Consider the following 20457-nt stretch of genomic DNA (forward strand, 5'->3'; position numbering starts at 1 on the left):
TTTTTGCACTAATCTGTTTAAAGCCAAGACCTTAGTCAGCAAATGTCATATATGAGCTGAGCAGAGACACTGTGCTGCACACCGCTGATCTACAACAATGTTATAATATATATAGTCAATACAAAAAGAGAAATTATTTGCATCACTTTGAAGGGAGAGGCCTAGCTTCAAGGATTTCTTTGAATGGCAAAGAATATACATTTCTTCTGAAGGACACCATTCACACGCAGCAATGCTTCAGTCCTTTATTCATTTTTGTAACCTTAATTTTAGTATGCAGTTTGTTTTCCTCTTTCTTATCTCTCCAGCTTCAATTCCTTCATCACTAATAAGGGCATTGGTATAGAACATGAATTCCCAATGCCCATGCAATTTCTAGTTTGGCATAATATTCAAATTTGCAGACTTTGTAGACTCCTGTGGGAATCACTTTGACCAGTGGCATAACTAGATGTTATTGGGCCCCACAGCAAATTCATTTTAGGGCCCCCCAAATATCCAGTTTGTCCTGTTTTACCAATATATATGGAAATGGCTTATTAATTATCGCCTCATGGGGCCCCCCTATATCTTCTGGGTCCCCCTGCTGCAGGGTCTGATTCCTTATACAAATTGCTCTTTCATTAGAAACTCTACCTAGTTTGCATGGTTTATTACCTCTTTCTGCCGCTGCTGAGAATGTATTGCGCAGTGAAATACAGTAGTCGGGTAGTTATGCTAACCTGGGAGGTGAGAGAGAATATTATTTTAATATAAACAGAGCTCCCTCTTTTATTGACAGATTGAGAACAGATCTACAGTGTTATAAATTGCTTTAATTTTGCAACAGAACCAATGTAATAATTCTGAAACTTTGGCTGCGAGGCACACTGATGGTAAAATACAGCTAGACTCATGTAAAGAATACAGTTTGTAAAAGTCAATGTAAAAGATTTTAGACCTGAACTTGTCTTCAGCTCGCTGGGGGACACCGCATTCCATGACATGTGACTGCCAGAAGTTTTGTGGCCATTTGAAAGAGGTAGAAACAAGTACACTGTATTTTTTTTGTCCACCAATAAATCATGTATCTAAGTATGTCACAGTAGGTTTGGACTGGGTGATGCTTGCTAGGGCCCTTCCACACTTAAATTTGTTGGGGTGGTTTTTACGGTGCTACGTATATAAAGGATAGGATAATAAGATGAAGCTCCCAGGCTTTCACACTTTCACATTTACTGTCCATGACACTATTAAGGGGCAGATGTGAGATTAGAACTCACCACAGAAGAATTTATTCACTTTCTATTCCTTCCTATGGGATTTTTAGAATCGTATTTATCAATGAAGTTCACAATTTGATTCATATGATTTAAAAATCCAATGAAAAAGCGAATGAGTTTTTCTGTGGTGAGTTCTAATCTCACACTTAAATAAATCTGCCCCTGAGTTTTAGATTTTGCAGTAATCGCTCCTTTTCCCTTTCTCTGCAGGCATGCCGACTTGTCGTTGCCCCAAAGGGTTTACAGGTCCTCAGTGTCTGCAGGAGGTGTGCGCTTCAGACTACTGTCAAAACAATGGCTCATGCACTGTGAATCAAGGCAACCAACCCAACTGTCGCTGTCTGCCGGATTTCACTGGAGACAAATGTCAATACAGTAAGGACAAAGCACAGTTTTAAAGAGAAAATCTGAGGTTTGTTAAAGGAGCACTAAACCCCCCCAATAATAAAAACCCCTACCCACTACTCTACATAGGCCCCCTCCCTGCTTCCCCCGCCCCGCATAGGTGTTTACCCCTGAAAGTACCCCCTAATTCTTTATGAGCGTAAAGGTGCAGACTAAGCGCAGGGGAGCTCATGGAAGCCATGTTCTGACTCTTCAGTATTCTTAGGGTCCTCTTCCTTCCCTTCAGCAATTTCCGCACCTTTGGCGCATGCGCAGTTGCTACGAACCGGAAGACTGCTCCAACTGCGCATGCACCAATTCGGTGTTCACTTCCCGAAGAATTACTCTGCTATTACTCTGCACCTATACGTGAGTAATGAATTACGGTCACTTTCAGGGGTAATCACCTATGCGGGGTGAAGCAAGGAGGGGGGACTGTAGGGTAGTGGATAGGGTTTTTTTATTATTGGGGGGTTAGTTCTCCTTTAACCCATAACAACAAGCAACCAGGTGTTTCCTTTCAAACTGTAAATGCTACCTTCACTGGGTTACTAGCTCTGATGCAAAGTTAAGGGATCCTGTCATCGGAAAATATGTTTTTATCAAAATGAACCAGTTAATAGTGCTACTCCAGCAGAATTCTGCACTGAAATCCATTTCTCAAAAGAGCAAACAGATTTTTTTATATTCAATTTTGAAATCTGACACGGGGCTAGACATTTTGTCAATTTCCCAGCTGCCCCTGGTCATGTGACTTGTTTCTGCACTTTAGGAGAGAAATGCTTTCTGGCAGGCTGCTGTTTTTCCTTCTCAATGTAACTGAATGTGTCTCAGTGGGACATGGGTTTTTACTATTGAGTGCTGTTCTTAGATCTACCAGGCAGCTGTTATCTTGTGTTAGGGAGCTGCTATCTGGTTACCTTCCCATTGTTCTTTTGTTTGGTTGCTGAGGGGAAAAGGGAGGGGTGATATCACTGCAACTTGCAGTAAAGAGTGATTGAAGTTTATCAGCGCACAAGTCACATGACTTGGGGCAGCTGGGAAATTGACAATATGTCTAGCCCCATGTCAGATTTCAAAATTGAATATAAAAAAATCGGTTTGCTCTTTTGAGAAATGGATTTCAGTGCAGAATTCTGCTGGATCAGCACTATTAACTGATTCATTTTGAAAATTTTTATTTTACCATGACAGTATCCCTTTAGTACCTTTTATTACAATACCTCAGAAGTTCTTTGTGTATTTACAAAAAGAGACCAGCATTCTAAATATTTTATTCACAGCGCATCTTTGTTTTCATCCACTTGCTTTTGTGTGGGTACAGCTGATGGGGACAGGATTTTGTCCTCGCGTTTGTGCATATTTATGTAAAATCATGAATGGATAAATCACAGTGACAAAAAATGCATTCTCCAGTAACTTGATCAATTGTGAATGTTACATGTCGACCAGATTTAGGTATTTTTCATTTATATTTTTCATTTTTTTTTTTTTTTTTTTTTACAAAGTTCAGAACAAAATTGCAATATATATATTTTTATAATATAATTTGATATAGCAGGCCCCCTAAAGATAGTTTCAGTTCCAGATTTCCTTCTGAAGTTTACCTTCCTCTATCTTTTTAATACTGTTTATTTCCTCTACGGCAAACTGCATCTTCACAAGTTGTACTGAGCTTAGAGAAAGTAAGTGGTTTGACAGTCAGGAGTTGTTCTGTATTCACCTGAGCTGAGATGTCCTATAATTTGGTGAGGCCTAAATGAACTGGTTCCATCTGATAAACTGATTTGTGTTATCCTAATTCCCAGTTATTAGTATAGAACTCAAACTCTTCATTAATCTACATTTTTGAGGCTCTTGTCTTTGTGCTGTGAATTTTGGTTTTATAGTAGCTAAATTGATAATATATACTTCCATTATATATATATACTTCTATAGGATTTATCTTACATTTCTGTTACTCCTGTACCTTAATGAAGATAAACCTACCCCTTATTTTTGTTTTTGTTTGGCTCCTTCTGAAGGATCATCTTTTCTTGTTCCAGGAAAGTGTACAGGGTATTGTGAGAATGGAATCTGCCAAATGCTGGCTAATGGGACAAAGCAGTGTCACTGCAACCCAGAATATGAAGGCACAAAATGTGAGATTCACAGGTGCTCTCGCTGCAAAGATGGTAAATGTGAAACGAGGAATGGTGACATCATCTGCTCGTAAGTCTGAAGGCTGTTCAGTTTCCATGTTTCCATATTACCTTCTTATAGTTGCCCTCTTCAAGAATCTGTCCTACATACGAATATAATCAAATGAATAGTGAGGGGCGAATAAATTCGCCCATCACGAATTTGCGGAAAATTTCCCCGTTTCGCTGCAGGCAAATTTGCGAATATCCCGCAAAAATTCGCCTGCAAAAGCTTGCGTCAAAATCGGAGCGCGTCAACACTATTCGGACGCCCATTGACTTTAACGCAAGCGTCAGCTTGGACGCGGGTGTCAATTTCCGATTTTCACGATTTTTCGCAAAAATGTCTGATTTTCACATTTTTTCCGTTAAATTCCTGCAAATTTTTCACCGTTTCCCAAATTTGGAGGGAAATTTGCAAATTTTTCGGCAAAGCGAAAGGAGAAATTCGCCCATCGCTACAAATGAAGCATAAGAGTGGAGACCACAGCAGCATTCTCACTTACAGGACTTGGGAACAATCAGTTTATCGAAGTGGAGACTAATATTTCGGCTCCCCACCAAAATGTTTTGGATCCCCACCAAAATCAAAGGCATACACCTCTTAAATCTATAAATGGCTGGAACACTTTAAAAAATGATGCCATAGCAGTCAGACCAGTGGAGTAACAAGCGGGCTCTGCCCCCCCCCCCCCCCAAAAAAAAAAAAATTTGGAGGGGCCAGGCGCACACAAGTCACCCCCACTGCCTGCTCACGTGGCTATGCTAAAATTTTCTGTGCATACATTGTTATATCAAAAGAATTTTGTTACAAAGGTTCTGTAAACGACATATCCCATGTAGAAGAGCTCTAAGTAACATAAAAAATGGGTTTGCAATAATGAACACACACAGGGGCAGATTTATTAAGGTTCAAATGGTAAATCTGAATTCGAATTTTACATTTTTTTTGTGTCAAAACTCACAAATTCGAATTTAAAAGCACCATTTCGAATCACAACTCGACCATGGAAACCGTTCTAATTTGAATGTTGCCACCTAAAACCTGCCGAATTCATTTACAAGTCAATGGCAGAGGTCCGTTGACCTGTTTGAAGATGTTAGATAGCCTTCCTGACATTCGAGTTTTTTTGCGGAGGAAAATTCTATTTCAGTTTCGTTCGTATTCGATTCGAATATGAATCGAATTTTCAGGTCGTTCCCATTTGATCGAATTTTCATAAATAACCTTCCATTGAAGTGCTGAATACATTTGAATTTATTAGAGTAAAAAGAAATTCACATCGATACGAAATTCGACCTTTGATAAATCTGTCCCATAGTCAAGGACATCGGATGATCCGTATAGGCGGTGAAACAGGCTAAACTGCCATTGTCAGCTAGACAAATGATACAGTCGCTAATCGTAGGAAGAGAGTTCAGTTGCAGAAGAAAACAATTGTGCAACCAGCTATGCCCATATGTCCATCTTCTACATACCACTGTCAATCAGAATGTAAAGAACAATCTAAATTACTCAGGTGCTAATGACTTTCTGAGAAATAGTCACATGTTCTTTTAAAGTCACGATCAACACCTAATAGGGCCCTAATAGGTACAGGTATGGGATCTGCTATGTAGAACCCCTTTATCCAGAAAGCTCCAAATTATGAAAAGCCGTCTCCCATTGACTCCATTTTATCCAAATAATCCAAATTTAATAAAAAATTAAATAAATCAGTACCTTGTACTTGATCCAAACCAAGATACAATTAACCCTTATTGGAAGCAAAAACAGCCAATTGGGTTTATTTCATGTTTTCACAATTTTTCTAGTAGTCTAAAGGTATGAAGATCCAAATTACAAAAATATCCCTTATCCAGAAAACCCAGGTCCCGAGCATTATGGATAACAGGTCCCATACCTGTATAGTGAAATATAGTAAAGTATCGTAAAACATACCTGCATACATGGACACATATATAGATGTTGTATAATATACAACATAACGCGATAATAGATGATGACATGCACTCCCAGGTAGGGATGGGCGAATATGACCCGTTTCGTTTTGCCAAAAATTTGCCGCCGCTTTACAAGTCTATGGGCGTCATTTCCCCGGCGAAACAAAAGCACCTTTATCAATATAGGACCCTTTCTTTTTCATTTATTGATATGATAAAAATACAGACAAAAATACACATTGGTCTCTTTTGCAGGTGCCTTGATGGGCGAATTGCTAAGACCTGCCTTACATGTGAAAATTACTGCTTGAATGGAGGAATCTGCACCATGAATCGTCAGACAGATATGCCTGAGTGCCAGTAAGGAGCTGTTTGTGGTGGGGAGGTGGAGTGAGTTGGGGGAGATGATTGAGAAAGATATACGTTTTATTATTTGATATTTTGTTTTATTTGTGGTTGCGATATTTCCTTCTCTTGTAAAGGTGCCTAGTTATCAAGTTCAGGTTTTACCTGAGAGATATTTCAATGGCAAAAATATCGATGGCTACAAATATGCCACACATTCACAACTTTGTTCTTAATTTTCTTGACTGATAACTGTGTGTATGTGTATATTTTTTTATTCATATAGTGCTACTTATATATGCAGCGCTGTACGGCAGAACAATAAAAATAAATACAAAGTACAATAATAAATACAAAGTACAGTTGCATTACATATTCCCCAGAGGTAAGTGACAAAGAGACAAGAGGACGGAGGTCCCTTCACCTGTGACCTTACGATCTTAAATGTTGTTATTTCTAATCATTTAAGTCTACTAAAAACAATAAATAGGATGGTTTTGTCACCAATATTGATTTATGCAGCTTAGTTACAATCAAGTACAAGATACTGTTTCATTATTGCAGCTTAAAGCAAATCATATAAAAACATTTATATTCATTACTTAAAAAGATGGGAGATGGCCTACCCATAATTTGGAACTTTCTGGATAAGAGACACCATACCTGTACTTAATGTTACATTTATATGGTGGGGACTACATTATGGTGAAAAAGTGAGGGAAGTATATTTCATTTCTATGCATGTTCTTGGGAATTTATTGCACATTTTTCATTATGAGCTTATTGTTCATGTCGTTTTTTTTTTTTTTTAGATGTCCGGCACAGATGACTGGCCCAACCTGCAATGTGTTTGTAGGCGAGGAGCAGCACGGCAGCTGTAAGTAGATGTAACCCAATTCATTTGCAGTGTTGTTTACCCGAAGAATGTATGCTCACTTTTGGGGCAGGGTTTTCAGCCAGCTTTTTCCTTCTGTGTTAAAGTAGAACTAAAGCTTAACTAAAGAAGTAGCTAGAAATGTTGTACATTATGTTTTGGGCTTCTGAACCAGCCCAAGGCAACCACTGCCCTTTAGCAGTAAAGATCTGTGTCTCCAAAGATGCCCCAGTAGCTCCCCATCTTCTTTTCTGCTGATTCACTGCATATGCTCTGTGCTGCTGTCACTTACTGAGTTTAGGGACCCACTCAAAATAAACAGTACACATAGAATAGAAATGTCACAATATAAGGCTGATTTTCACACCTGCATTATCCACCTAATTACAGCAACAGCATCCATCGTAATCCCTATTGTACTGGTGATTTTGCTTGTTCTTCTGGTGATGACTGGGGCATACTTCTGGTACAGGCACCGAATGAGCGGGTAAGATACCTATGGTTGTTTCCATTTAGCTTGTCTGTTTTTAGTATTAACCATCAGTAACTAGTTGACTCTGCAGCTTCTTTTAGAGCTATGTCACATGGCATGTATCTCTACAAACAGGAAGAAACATTTCATCACTGCACTAACCACCTCATGTCAGCATCCACGCAGCCAATTTTAGCCAAAAATGCTCCAGTATGCCTTTTTGGGTCAAACTCCACCCCATGTGCCCAGTGACATCCTTGTGAGTGTGTACAGACGTGTAGTGATGTACAGTATCTGTCAGAAGGCTTTATTTGGACTTTATGAGAAAATAAACTGAATTCATACCTTAATGGCAGGGGCACACGGGGAGTAGGGATGTAGCGAACGTCGGAAAAAAAGTTCGCGAACATATTCGCGAACTTGCGCAAAAACGCGAGCGGTTCGCGAACGGTTCGCGAACCCCATAGACTTCAATGGGAAGGCGAACTTTAACATCTAGAAAAGACATTTCTGGCCAGAAAAATGATTTTAAAGTTGTTTAAAGGGTGCAACGACCTGGACAGTGGCATGCCAGAGGGGGATCAAGGGCAAAAATGTATCTGAAAAATCTGCCTGTGTGTGCTTGGAAGAGATAGTGTAGGGGGAGAGCTGTTAGTGATTTCAGGGACAGATGATAGTAAGTTTGCTGGCTAGTAATCTGCTTGATACTGCTCTGTATTGGAGGGACAGAAGTCTGCAGGGATTTGAGGGACATTTTATCTTAGGTAGCTTTGCTGGCTAGTAATCTACTGTTCTCTTTAAACAACTGCCATACGTTGACCTTGTAGGCATTGTTTGCCCAGTTTTTTTGGACGCAGCCACTGAAGCACAGTTGCCAGAAAAAATATGCCATATAAATGCTGAAAATAGTCATTTTTCGCCATTACGTAAAATATATTATGGCTGCTTGAAAAAAGTGACTCCGGTGTTTTTTCTGGAGACGGTAATATTATGGATATTTAGACAGAATGGGAACAAGGTCACACAGCTCGATGGCGGGTTGAAGAAAACAGTGTGCAAATAATGCCTACAAGGCCAACGTATACACTACTACAGCGGTGGATACGGATTACGTAAAATATATGAATGCTGCTTGAAAAAAGTGACTCCGGTGTTTTTTCTGGAGACGGTAATATTATGGATATTTAGACAGAATGGGAACAAGGTCACACAGCTCGATGGCGGGTTGAAGAAAACAGTGTGCAAATAATGCCTACAAGGCCAACGTATACACTACTACAGCGGTGGATACGGATTACGTAAAATATATTATGGCTGCTTGAAAAAAGTGACTCCGGTGTTTTTTCTGGAGACGGTAATATTATGGATATTTAGACAGAATGTGAACAAGGTCACACAGCTCGATGGCGGGTTGAAGAAAACAGTGTGCAAATAATGCCTACAGGGCAAATAATGCCTAAAAGGTCAACTTATACACTACTACAGCGGTAGTAAAATAAAAAAAGTAAAATAAAAAAAAAATGAATATTAAAAAAAAAAATTAAAGTTGGTGCTGCTGAACTACTAGGAGCAGCAGATTAGCACACCAGTCCCACTCCCCAACACTGCTAGACTAATAGCACTGGGCTCTTATAGTAGTAGTAGTAGTAGTAGTAGTAAAACAACAAAAAAATAAATAAAAGCAGTCCTTACAAGGACTACTGTTATTGCAGCAGTCAGCAGATGAGATCAGAAGCAGGACAGCTGCCCACTGCAGCTACATACAGAGCACTGCAGTAGAAGGTAGATTACTAGCCAGCAAAGCTACCTAAGCTTAAATGTCCCTCAAACCCCTGCAGACTTCTGTCCCTCCAATAACAGAGCAGTATCAAAACGATTACTAGCCAGCAAACTTTCAACTGTCCCTGAAATCACTAACAGGCAGCAGCTCTCTCCCTACACTATCTCTTCAGCACACACAGGCAGAGTGAAAAAACGCTGCAGGGCTTCGGTTTTTATAGGGAAGGGGAGTGGTCCAGGGGAGAGCTTCCTGATTGGCTGCCATGTACCTGCTGGTCTGGGGTGAGAGGGCAAAAAAAAGCGCGAACTTCCGCGACGTTCGCGAACTTCCGGCGAGCGCGAACACCCGATGTTCGCGCGAACAAGTTCGCCGGCGAACAGTTCGCGACATCTCTAACGGGGAGATTTGTCGCCTGGCGAGTTTGGAAATCGAAGCGCCATGAGTGCATTGGCGCTGGCAGTTTCTCATTATAGCAGGCGGAAGGCAGTGGGAAGGCAGTTTCGGGAAGATTGACGCCCCGCAGAAGGCCAGGCAACTAAATCTCCCCCGAATCTGCCCGTGTGCCCCTGCCCTCAGTGACTAAGTGATGCAAGTTAACTGATAACAGGAAAAATAGTTTATTTGCAAATAGCCTAGTTATCACAATAATCAACAATCTTTACTGTATATATAGGGGAATGTAATAAAAAATATTCGCAATGTGAAAAGCTATGCCTTTGTGCAAACAAATTTTCCTTTACGCAAACAAATTTTCCTTTACGCAAATTGAATATAGCTTTTGCTAATCCGGAAACTGCTTAGCGAACTCTTCCAACAGTGGGAGAAGGTTTGTGAATTGTATAGTTTGCAAATGTTGTATTTTGAGCCAGTGCACAGTGAATGTTTACTGAAAAAGTTATGTTTGCTCCAAAACATTACAACACCTTATTAAAAGTGGGCAATGCACAATTTAAAATGTGCAATGCTCAATAAAAAAAAACACCATGTGCAATTGAAATTCACAATGCAAGAACAGTTAAAGTGATACTGACACTAAAAAACTACTTTTTAATATCTGAATGTACATTAAAAGTTACCTATAGGTCATGTTGATAATTTTTTGCTGAGAGGTTTGTTTTTGTAAGCAATTGTTAGCTGAAGTTCCTAAACCTGACTGTTTTGCCAACCTGACTGTCCCATCTCAGCAGCCATTCAGACATTCAGTGATTTGGTGCAGTATTAGCATCTTTGCCCCCAGCAGACACAATTGATAGAATTATTTCCTACTCAGATGGGTTGCTTTGATCTGTTTCAGAGTAATAGTGTTGATTATGTTAAATGATCCCTATTCCTGGGAGGGTTTAATGGAACATTGTAGCCTTCTCAAAACTTATTTATTCTTTATAAACAACTCCACTTAAGAAAAAAACAAAAAAGACAGCTAGCCGGTATAGTAAAGTAAATAGTGAACTTTTAGCGTTATGTAATAATGGACAGCTAATATCTCCTTAAATTTTATCATGAAGTTGATTAAGGCTGGCATGTGGCCCCTTAGCATCTAAGCCTATTTTTTAAACAAGTGTTCGTTATCCTCCAGCTAAAGATGGTGTGAGCTAGCAGAGCCTTTAGTGAGCCAATAGTGTTGTCCTTATCACCTGTTCATTCTTACAGCAGCTTTCTCATGCTACTGAAAATATATTGGCCTTATTTGTGAACTCATGCATTAGAATGGCACCACAATTATGCCCTCCGTACTTCCTTGTGTTTCCATTTTCTTTCTCTTTTCCCCTTCTTCTAATGTCAGCATTTTATGGGCATACACATTAGCTGGGCAGCTGGTACATGTAGGAGAGAGAGAGAGAGAGAGAGAGAGAGAGAGAGAAAGAGCTGCTTTCCATTGATTTCACACAATAAAAGTAAATATGACTGATTCATATTTGCTACAGGTGTAGCAAATGCTCCAGAATTCTCAGGACCTAGGGGTTTTAAATTTACTAGAAAATTATTAAAGGGATACTGTCATTAGAAAACATGTTTTTTTCAAAACGCATCAGTTAATAGTGCTGCTCCAGCAGAATTCTACACTGAAATCCATTTTTCAAAAGAGCAAACAGATTTTGTTAAATTTAGTCTTGAAATCTGACATGGGGCTCGACATATTGTCAATTTCCCAGCTGCCCCCAGTCATGTGACTTGTGCTCTGATAAACTTCGATCACTCTTTACTGCTGTACTGCAAGTTGGAGTGATATCGCCCCCCTCCCTTTCTCCCCCAGCAGCCTAACTACAGAACAATGGGAAGTTAACAAGATAGCAGCTCCCCAACACAAGATAACAGCTCCCTGGAAGATCTAAGAACAGCACTTAATAGTAAAAGCCAAGTCCCACTGAGACAGATTCAGTTACATTAAGTAGGAGAAATAACAGCGTGCCAGAAAGTAATTCCATCCTAAAGTGCAGGCACAAGTCACACGACTGGGGCAGCTGGGAAACTGACAAAATGTCTAGCCCCATGTCAGATTTCAAAATTGAATATAAAAAAATCTGTTTGCTCTTTTGAGAAATGGATTTCAGTGCAGAAGTCTGTTGGAGCAGCACTATTAACTGATGTGTTTTGAAAAAAAACATGTTTTCCCATGATAGTATACCTTTTAACATTAAATAAACCCAATAGGCTGGTTTTGATTCCAATAAGGATTAATTATATCTTAGTTTGGATCAAGTACAATGTACTGTTTTTTATTACAGAGAGGAAAAAGAAATCATTATTAACAATTTGGATTATTTGTGGATAAAATGGAGTATGTCCTTTATGTAATTAGGAGCTTTCTGGATAATGGGGAACCAAATAACAGATCCGATACCACAATCTTTGCTGTATATATGGGGGAATATAAAAAAAATATTCACAAAGTGAAAAGTTATGCCTTTGTGCAAACAAATTTTCCTTTACAGAAATTTAATATAGCTTTTGCAAAGCAACCCATCTAAGTAGGAAATAAATCTGCTTAGCGACCTCTTCTAACAGTGGGAGAAGGTTTGTGAATTTTATAGTTTGCGAATGTTGTAGTTTGAGCCAGTGCGCAGTGAATGTTAACTGAAAAAGTCATTATGTTTGCTCCAAAACATTACAACACCTTCAATCACTTCTTAAAAGTGGGCAATGTGCAATTAAAATGTACAATGCTCAATAAAAAAACCACAATGTGCAATTAAAATTTGCAATGCAATAACAGTTCAAGGAAGAATATTACATTGTGAAATGCAAATTTTTTTTTTCTTAATTGTGCAAATTGTTTTGCTCTTTGCAACTTTTATTACGTATAGTCTTAACATGCCACTAATATCTTTCACAGAGCCAAAGGTTTCCAGCATCAGCGAATGACCAACGGAGGAGCCATGAATGTAGAAATCGGCAACCCAACATATAAAATGTATGAGGGAGAGCCAGGCGATGATGGAGGGGACCTCCTCGATGCAGACTTCACTTTGGATCCTGACAAGGTCTGATTTTGTGAATAGTAAAAAAAAACTTTAGAGACTTCAGTTACCTTTAACTTCAATCCACAGTAACTGCTGTAATCATACATGGAGGACACGTTACTTTCAGAACAATGTTATTGGCGCTAAGGATTTTTTTTTTATTCTAAAACTACAACTTTTTTTAACTGAGTATATTTAGAATTTTTTTTATTTCAGTATGATGACTTAATATATTTTCATTTTCATAATAGTTCCCTGGTCCAGTGTTACATTTAGTAACTGTTTTCAGGGGCGTAACTATAGAGGAAGCAGACCCTGCGGCTGCAGGGGGGCCCAGGAGGTATAGGGGCCCCATGAGGCCCTAATTCATATACAATTTCAATAAATATTGGAGAAACAAGTCAACCTCTAAACATTTTGGGGGCCTGAAAAATAATTTGCTGTGGGGCCCAGTAATATCTAGTTACGCCACTGACTGTTTTGCTGGTCTGGGGTGGCACAATCCTCTGACTGGCTTTGGTACTGTTTATAGTACAGAACTGTAGCCTAGAGGAGGACCATGCCCCATTCATATGTTTCAGGTGTAGTAATCCTGGAACTTCATGGGTTGTCAGAAGCAAAGGAAAGGTAAGAAGGGAGAATCTTAAAGGGGGAAATATTGTGAAAATCAAAATTTAATATAAGTTTCATCATACTGAAATAAGAACTGTCAATGAATATCTGACACCCAACTCCTGAATGAAGACGAATGAGGAGAAACAGATGCTGAGAGAGGAATAGTGAAGATAATTCAGAAACAGTACAACATTTTTAATTGATTTGTATTTAGAAAGTTTCTTATTTCAGTATGCCGAAGCTTATATTAAATTTCATTTTCGCGATCGTTCGCCTTTAAATAAAACAAGTCTTCCATTTTTTTCTTTTGTGTGATACAGACGTAACACCTATACCTGACTGTGCCTGTATCTCTGTGCTTATTATACATATGTTTTACATCATTTTAATGTTTCCCACCAGCCTACCAACTTTACCAATCCAGTCTATGCGACCCTGTACATGGGAGCTCACAACAGCCGACATTCACTGGCCAGTACAGACGAGAAGCGGGAACTGCTCTCCCGTGGAGGCGAGGATGACTTCTCTGACCCACTGGCATAGGGTGAAGATTTTAATAATAATAAAAAAAAAAAAAAAGAGAAATAGCTAAAAACATTTAAAAAATGGAAAAACACACACACAGCCTAATGGTGTATAAAGTGTATAAATGAAGGACTACTTTTATATTTGATCTCAGTATTATAAATATATTTTTTTTTTCCTTGCCATTATTTTTTTTTTTTTTTGGAACCTGGAAACGCATTCCTATAGTTCTTCACTCGTCAGTGCCCAGGAACTGCCCGCTATGGGGACTCTGCAATTTGCACAAATGTGAAAAATCAGATCCCGTCAAACAAAAGGGAGTTGGAGAGAGAAAGAAGCGGAGAAGCGGAACAGGGAGAAGTCCGCTCATTTTTTTTAAAAAATAAAGAAGAGGCAACGGTTTTACGGTTTCAAGGGCTGTCATTTTAAACAAGACTGTTACATTATTTTATCCATTTCGGTAATCACAAGGATGGTACAATGAAAGTGAAACAGCGGGAGACCTGTCAGCCAGCAGTTTATTACTTTTCCATCGTCATTTCTTTTATTGCTTTGTCTTTTAGCGACTGCACACAGTAAATATGCGTTGTTGTTTTTTTTTAAACAAAATGTTTTACTTCATTTTTTTAAAGGAAGGGGGGATTTTTTTTTTTGTAAAACTGGGGAAAAGTCTTCGGTATTGGTACAATTGCTAGAGGGTTTGTGCAATGTCATTTCCAGCCCCTGGATTACATAAAAATGGGGCCTATGTAGGGAGTTGAAGAAAAAAAAGAATCCGCCTCCCCTGACATCCGCACACGGGAGAAGGAGGCATCTTGCTGGAGCAACGAGACTGCCTGAATAGCTAAACGTGCCTGATATCTAGTGAGCTTCTGCTTTCTACCTGGGGAAAAATATTCTCCGCGCTTTGAATGTCATAGATTTGCAATCTCAGATGTTTCTGTTCTTTTCAGTTGAAGACGTCCAAGGGCTTTGTATTTTAATCGCATTCTACCTTGCGTTGCAGCCCCCCCCCCCCGAGCATTGTAAGAATTCAAACTATTTTTTAGTTTAGTTTTAACTTTTAATAAAGTTTTAAATAAAAATGTAAATCCAGGGCACTTTAAAAAAAAGTTGTTACAGATTTTTAAAAGCTGCTATCTCTGCCTTCTGTATTTATAGATCTGATTCAGGGATGCCCCCCCTTTATCTCCCCCACCCCAACTCCCTTAATCCATTCCAAGTCACAGAAGGGCAGAGTCCAAACATCTCTTATTTAGCACATTTAAAGGAGCAGTGCTACAATGTTAGACACATGATATATAGACAGTGTTGTTCATCCTATCATGGGGTTTAATATGCACAATAGCTTTTTTCCTATTTTTCTTTTTGCTTTCAATATACTCACTTTTTCTCATTCTCTGCCCTACTCACCATGTATATTCGCATTCTTCTCACCCTTTGTATTTTGAAGATCTTTCCTTCGTTTCTCACAGATTTTTGCCTAGCCAACCACATAATCACATTTATAGAATCATGGATTTCCAAGAATAAATTGTAACTTACGGGATTTCATCAATCACTTTCTTGCTTTGTGGCACTGCTGCTTTTTACGTGCAATAGCCAGAAATCGGCTCCCACCTAATTCTTTACGATTCTTCCTTTTTGTTGCCAGTGGTCTGTGAATGCTATGTGCTGCTCTCTGGCAGTGATGGGGCTAAGCTGTGCTCCTCTTCTTTCCAGTTTATTCTGTCACTGATGATATTGAGAGTGATTGCCTTTTGTTTTATTCTGACATAATAAAAATGATTTTGTTTTGCACATTCTTGTTAAACATTATCCTGTATCAGGCTAGTATTACATACATAAAACTATAGTTTTTAACAGACATTCAACTCTCTTATGTCGTTATTTTTACTGTCACAACTAAAGGAAGAACTATTAAAGCTAGGAGAGGGGCTGGTTTCTATAATGAGCTTTCTATATCTAAGGAAATATAAAGGGAATATTGCACCTCATAATGTAATATATAAGGAAACATGTCACTGACGAGTTCCATAACTATATAATGGCATAAGACTTGCTTTCATCCTCACCCAACTGCTTAAGTGGCTATACACTGGCTGATCCTGTATGGCAGTCAACTGATCAGCCAATGGCCAAACAGATAATATATGAGGGGACATACAGTGTATGGGGCAACTTTCTAATATCCTATTTGTTGGACTGACAGCCCAAACAATCATAACTAGGGATGGGCGAATTGTTTCACCTTGTTTTGGCAAAAAAATTACGCTTGTGTGTCAAAATAAAAAGACGTGCGTCAAAAAAATTTCACCGCGCGACAAATGTTTTTTGACGCCCTTTAACGCCGGCGGATTTTTGACAAAACGGGTCAAATTCCCTTCATGTGGTTAATCATAACCACATGAAGTCCTAATCATAACCGCATGAAGTCAGCACGGGCCAGCATGGCATAAAACTACAAGCCATCCATCACAGTAGGACTAGGCTACCGGCCCACCAAGTACCTGACTCAAGGGCCAACCACCCAGAAACACAAGGGCTCACCACCGTCATCGTTTACATGACTCATACAAACAGATCTGCGAAGCCTGGCACAGTTTGGGGGCATAATTATTCCCGAACATTGGCAACAATGTCATTGTCTGGAAAATAAATTATAAAGCTTTACTGGTAAACCATGTTAAAATATTATATTCATGAAGGGGCAGATGCATTTGGTAAATATAAAATGTTAGCCACGTCGCTGCACAATCATGCCCATATCCATACCCTGCAGTTGCTTTGCCAGCTGTTGCTGTATAATGATATTTTTAGGTTCCTGAATCCAACAAACACAATGTAGAGATGTGTAATACCTTGTTAACTGACCAAACCGAAGTACCTTTGCTCCTGAAAACACAGCAGTACAGTTTATTACAAAACAGGTGCCCTGGGAACAAGCCTGCATGGGAGTTTCATGTTGGTGCCTAGTTAGGGGAATCCCTTTTGTTTTCTGTTTATGGATAGGGATTGCCATTGCTATTCTATATGAGAGTGGCCCTGATGTACACCCTGATCATTTTCACATCTAAAAAAAGAGAAACTCTGGCCTTTTCTTTTTAATAAAAATCTGGGACTATGCAAAGCTGTTAAAATTGGGACTGTCCCACAGAAAATGGGACAGTTTGGAGGAATGCTTTCAGCTTGTGAGCCTACTGGTTACAAACTAAAGGACATCTGTCAGTGAATGGCCACCTTGAGGCTACTACAGTCATATACTGTATAGCTGTTTCTTAGCCACCCTATGTAGGCTTATCTGCAGATGCTGGAGTGGTCTGAGGCCATAACCTAAGCCTAATACCAAACAGGGGCTGAAATCGGCCCACTGAAGTAGGCAGACTGAGAATTAGCCCCTACACAGGCATCAGCCTCCTTTTCTGCTTGCACCTGGAACTGTTGTGTCAGCTTGGATGCAGGAACACACTGCTGAATTCGGTTGTGTTGTTGCATCGGAATGAGTGTGCCTGCACCCAAGCCAACACTATAGTTCTGGGTGCAGACCGGAGATGAGGCTCATAACAGACGGCTTCTTTTCAGACCTGCCTATTTAAGCGGGCAGATTTCAGCCCCTTCTGGCATTAGACTAAGGTCTCAGAAAAGCACATACCACAGCAATGCACCTCATAAATGAGAGAGTCACCTATGATAGGGAAGAATAAAGAATGTAGGTTTTAGTGAAAACTGCACTCCAAGCAATAAGCACACGCTTGTGGTGATTGACCCTCTAAACCAAGTATTATCAAGTGATAAGTTTGTAATCTTACTTGTACCTGTAAGTAGGATTATAACCTTATCACTTGTACTTTGTACTAAAGGGTTCATGGGGACCACGTGAGGTTATTTTGTAAGTAGCGTATATCTATAATGGAGTCTGACCTAGGTGTTTCCAGAGCACCTCCCAGGGCTACTAAAAGGGTTGATATCTCTGCTCTCGTTCTAACGGCTGTTGCTGGAAGTGTGTGTAAACAGAGCTATAGTGGAGTACTCTGTTGCCACGTAACCTTTCATATTTATTATGCTTGATAGGAATGATGGTTTGAAGGAGTTGGGAGATCTGGGCAGAGCAGCTGAAGTGATGGAATGGAGTCTATAATTCTGCATTATGGTTTCAGGACTGGCATTGAGAGGCAATGAAACAGCAGTAGAAGAAGGGTGGGGGTTAAATTTACGAGGCTGCTTGAGGTCCCATTTTCTTAAACTTCCATATCTGTTTTGTAACACCTGAAGCTATTTGGATATGGTTTTAGTATTTTGTTCTAGTTGCCTTTTATTTGAGCACAAGGTGGCAGTGCAGTACACTAAATTGCATTTGCTGTTGGAAAACAGACTCTTGTCGCGATAAGGCAGTATGTCCCTTTTAGTTAGAAGAACATTGCATGTGACTCATTGGTAACATCACAGAGTTGCAGATTGACCATCGTTAGATGCCAATACCATGAAGACTAAATAATTGATCGTTGTGCCTTTAAAAAAAAGTATGTGTTTAGTATGAAAACGTGCTTCTCTGACTAACCCACTCGGAATGAAAGAAGTATCATTCTACAGAAAATTATACCTCTGTTATATCTTGTTCTTTAGTATGCCATCTGGTGTTGTACCAATGGATTGGAATAAAGATGACAATACCGTTATTTAAAAAGAGATCACGATTTCAGCCTGGTAGTTCTAGACCTGTAAGTCTGACACCTGTTGTAGGCAACTTATTTGAAATTTTAAGGGATCACATTCAAGAGTATTGTGACACCTTGTGTAGAATAGGATGTACACTCTCAAAAAATTTATTTCTCTTATCAATGCAAGGCCTGAATCCCTTTGCTCTGAGAAAGATACTGGGATATTTAGGGGCCAAATCACTACCTTCGAGTGAAGGATTCGAAGTAAAAAAACGTTGAATTTCGAAGTATTTTTTGGGCTACTTCAACCATCGAATGGGCTACTTCGACCTTCGACCTTCGACTACGACTTCAAATCGAAGGATTCAAAGTAAAAATCGTTCGACTATTCGACCATTCGATAGTCAAAGTACTGTCTCTTTAAAAAAGCTTTAAAAGCTACCGAAGTCAATGTTAGCCTATGGGGAAGGTCCCCATAGGCTTTCCTAAGTTTTTTTGATCGAAGGATATTCCTTCGATCGTTGGATTGAAATCCTTCGATTCGAAGGATTTAATAGTTCGATCGAAGGAAAAATCCTTCGATCGTACGATCGCAGTATTTGCGCTAAATCCTTCGACTTCGATATTCGAAGTCGAAGCATTTCAATTCCTAGTCGAATATCGAGGGATAATTAACCCTCGATATTCGACCCTTAGTGAATCAACCCCTTAATGTAGTGCCTCCACCTAGGGGGCACTGAGGAATTACACCTCATGGGTATTCCACTAGGACAAATAAAATATACAAGTGCACCAAACAAATATAACTTTATATGAAAATGAAGAAATGCAATTACAACAATTTATCCCTGCACTAGGGAACCCTTGTGGTGAGTCAAAGATATGCACACTTTGTGGATGATGTGATCCTTGGTTATCAGGTATACAAGGTTCTCTTTCAGAGTAAGGTACCGCCAGACTTTCCAAACTTTCACAAATTGTAGATATCACTCTGGAGAACCAATCTCTTTAGTCCGTCATCTCTATATTTAGTAATGCACAACATGTTTCGGATCGAATGATCCTTCCTCAGGTGCTCACATAAACAGTGCACATAACCCAAGTCACCTTTTAAAGCCATGGCTAGACATATTGGTATAAATTGTTAAACAAATTCTTGTTAAAAATACATTGTTAAAAACAATCTCTCAATGGGGGTCATTTATAAAGTTTGCACAGCGCAAATTTATTCGCAAATGGTTGTATTGGCCATGTTTTTTGCACAACGCTAAAATATTGCACTGCTGTGCCGTCTTTGCGGTTTTTGTGAATTTGTATTGAGAATACATTTTCGCAAATGAGAAAGGTGTTTGCGTGAGTGTGCCCACTGTGCGAGGTTGTGCGCGAAAATAGCATTGACAGTAACTTAAATTTGCGATTTGCTAAACTGTTTTGCAAATATTTTCTTCATCACCAAAGTTGTGGCGTAATTCAAATGCAAATATTCACAATTTGTGATTTTTGCCATATTTATAAAGCTCTTATAGACATTCGCAGTGTGAAAAATAAAATCGCAATTCTGTTTGCACACTCTTATTCATCTTTATAAATGTAACCATGTCCAGGGCAAATATATTCACAGTGCGAACCAATCGGCCCTGTGCAAAGTTTGTAAATGAGCCCCAATGTGTCTATGTATATATACTAGGCATGCTGACACAGATTGTTACTGCTAAAGGGCTGTGGATGCCTTGGACTGGTACAAAAGCCCTAAACATAATTCTGCCCTACTTCTTTGTTAAGATTTAGTTCTCCTTTAAAGGCTCACCACCACCCAGCCACAAACACTGTCCCCACCTCACAAAATACTCCCCAGTGCCCAATCCTCCTCCAGAAATCTTGCAGCCACTTCAATGTGATGTGAAACAGAAACAGGATGGACCCAGAGATCCTAGCCACCAGAAAGAGTGGGCCAGTA

General features: G+C 39.4%; 1 protein-coding gene across 1 annotated transcript in view; it reads left to right on the forward strand.

Moving 5' to 3' along the window:
• Nucleotides 1-15711, forward strand: part of lrp1.S (LDL receptor related protein 1 S homeolog) — a 190408-nt gene extending 174697 nt beyond the window's left edge. The window contains 9 exon segments of the mRNA XM_018250057.2: nt 1473-1637; nt 3692-3801; nt 3803-3857; nt 6026-6067; nt 6070-6130; nt 6928-6992; nt 7380-7476; nt 12576-12723; nt 13720-15711. Coding sequence (XP_018105546.1) covers nt 1473-1637; nt 3692-3801; nt 3803-3857; nt 6026-6067; nt 6070-6130; nt 6928-6992; nt 7380-7476; nt 12576-12723; nt 13720-13860 — 884 coding nt within the window. The 3' untranslated portion in view covers nt 13861-15711.
• Nucleotides 15712-20457: the final 4746 nt, after the last annotated feature.

This window comes from Xenopus laevis, chromosome 2S, assembly GCF_017654675.1.
Source record: "Xenopus laevis strain J_2021 chromosome 2S, Xenopus_laevis_v10.1, whole genome shotgun sequence".
In the NCBI taxonomy this organism is placed as follows: domain Eukaryota; kingdom Metazoa; phylum Chordata; class Amphibia; order Anura; family Pipidae; genus Xenopus; species Xenopus laevis.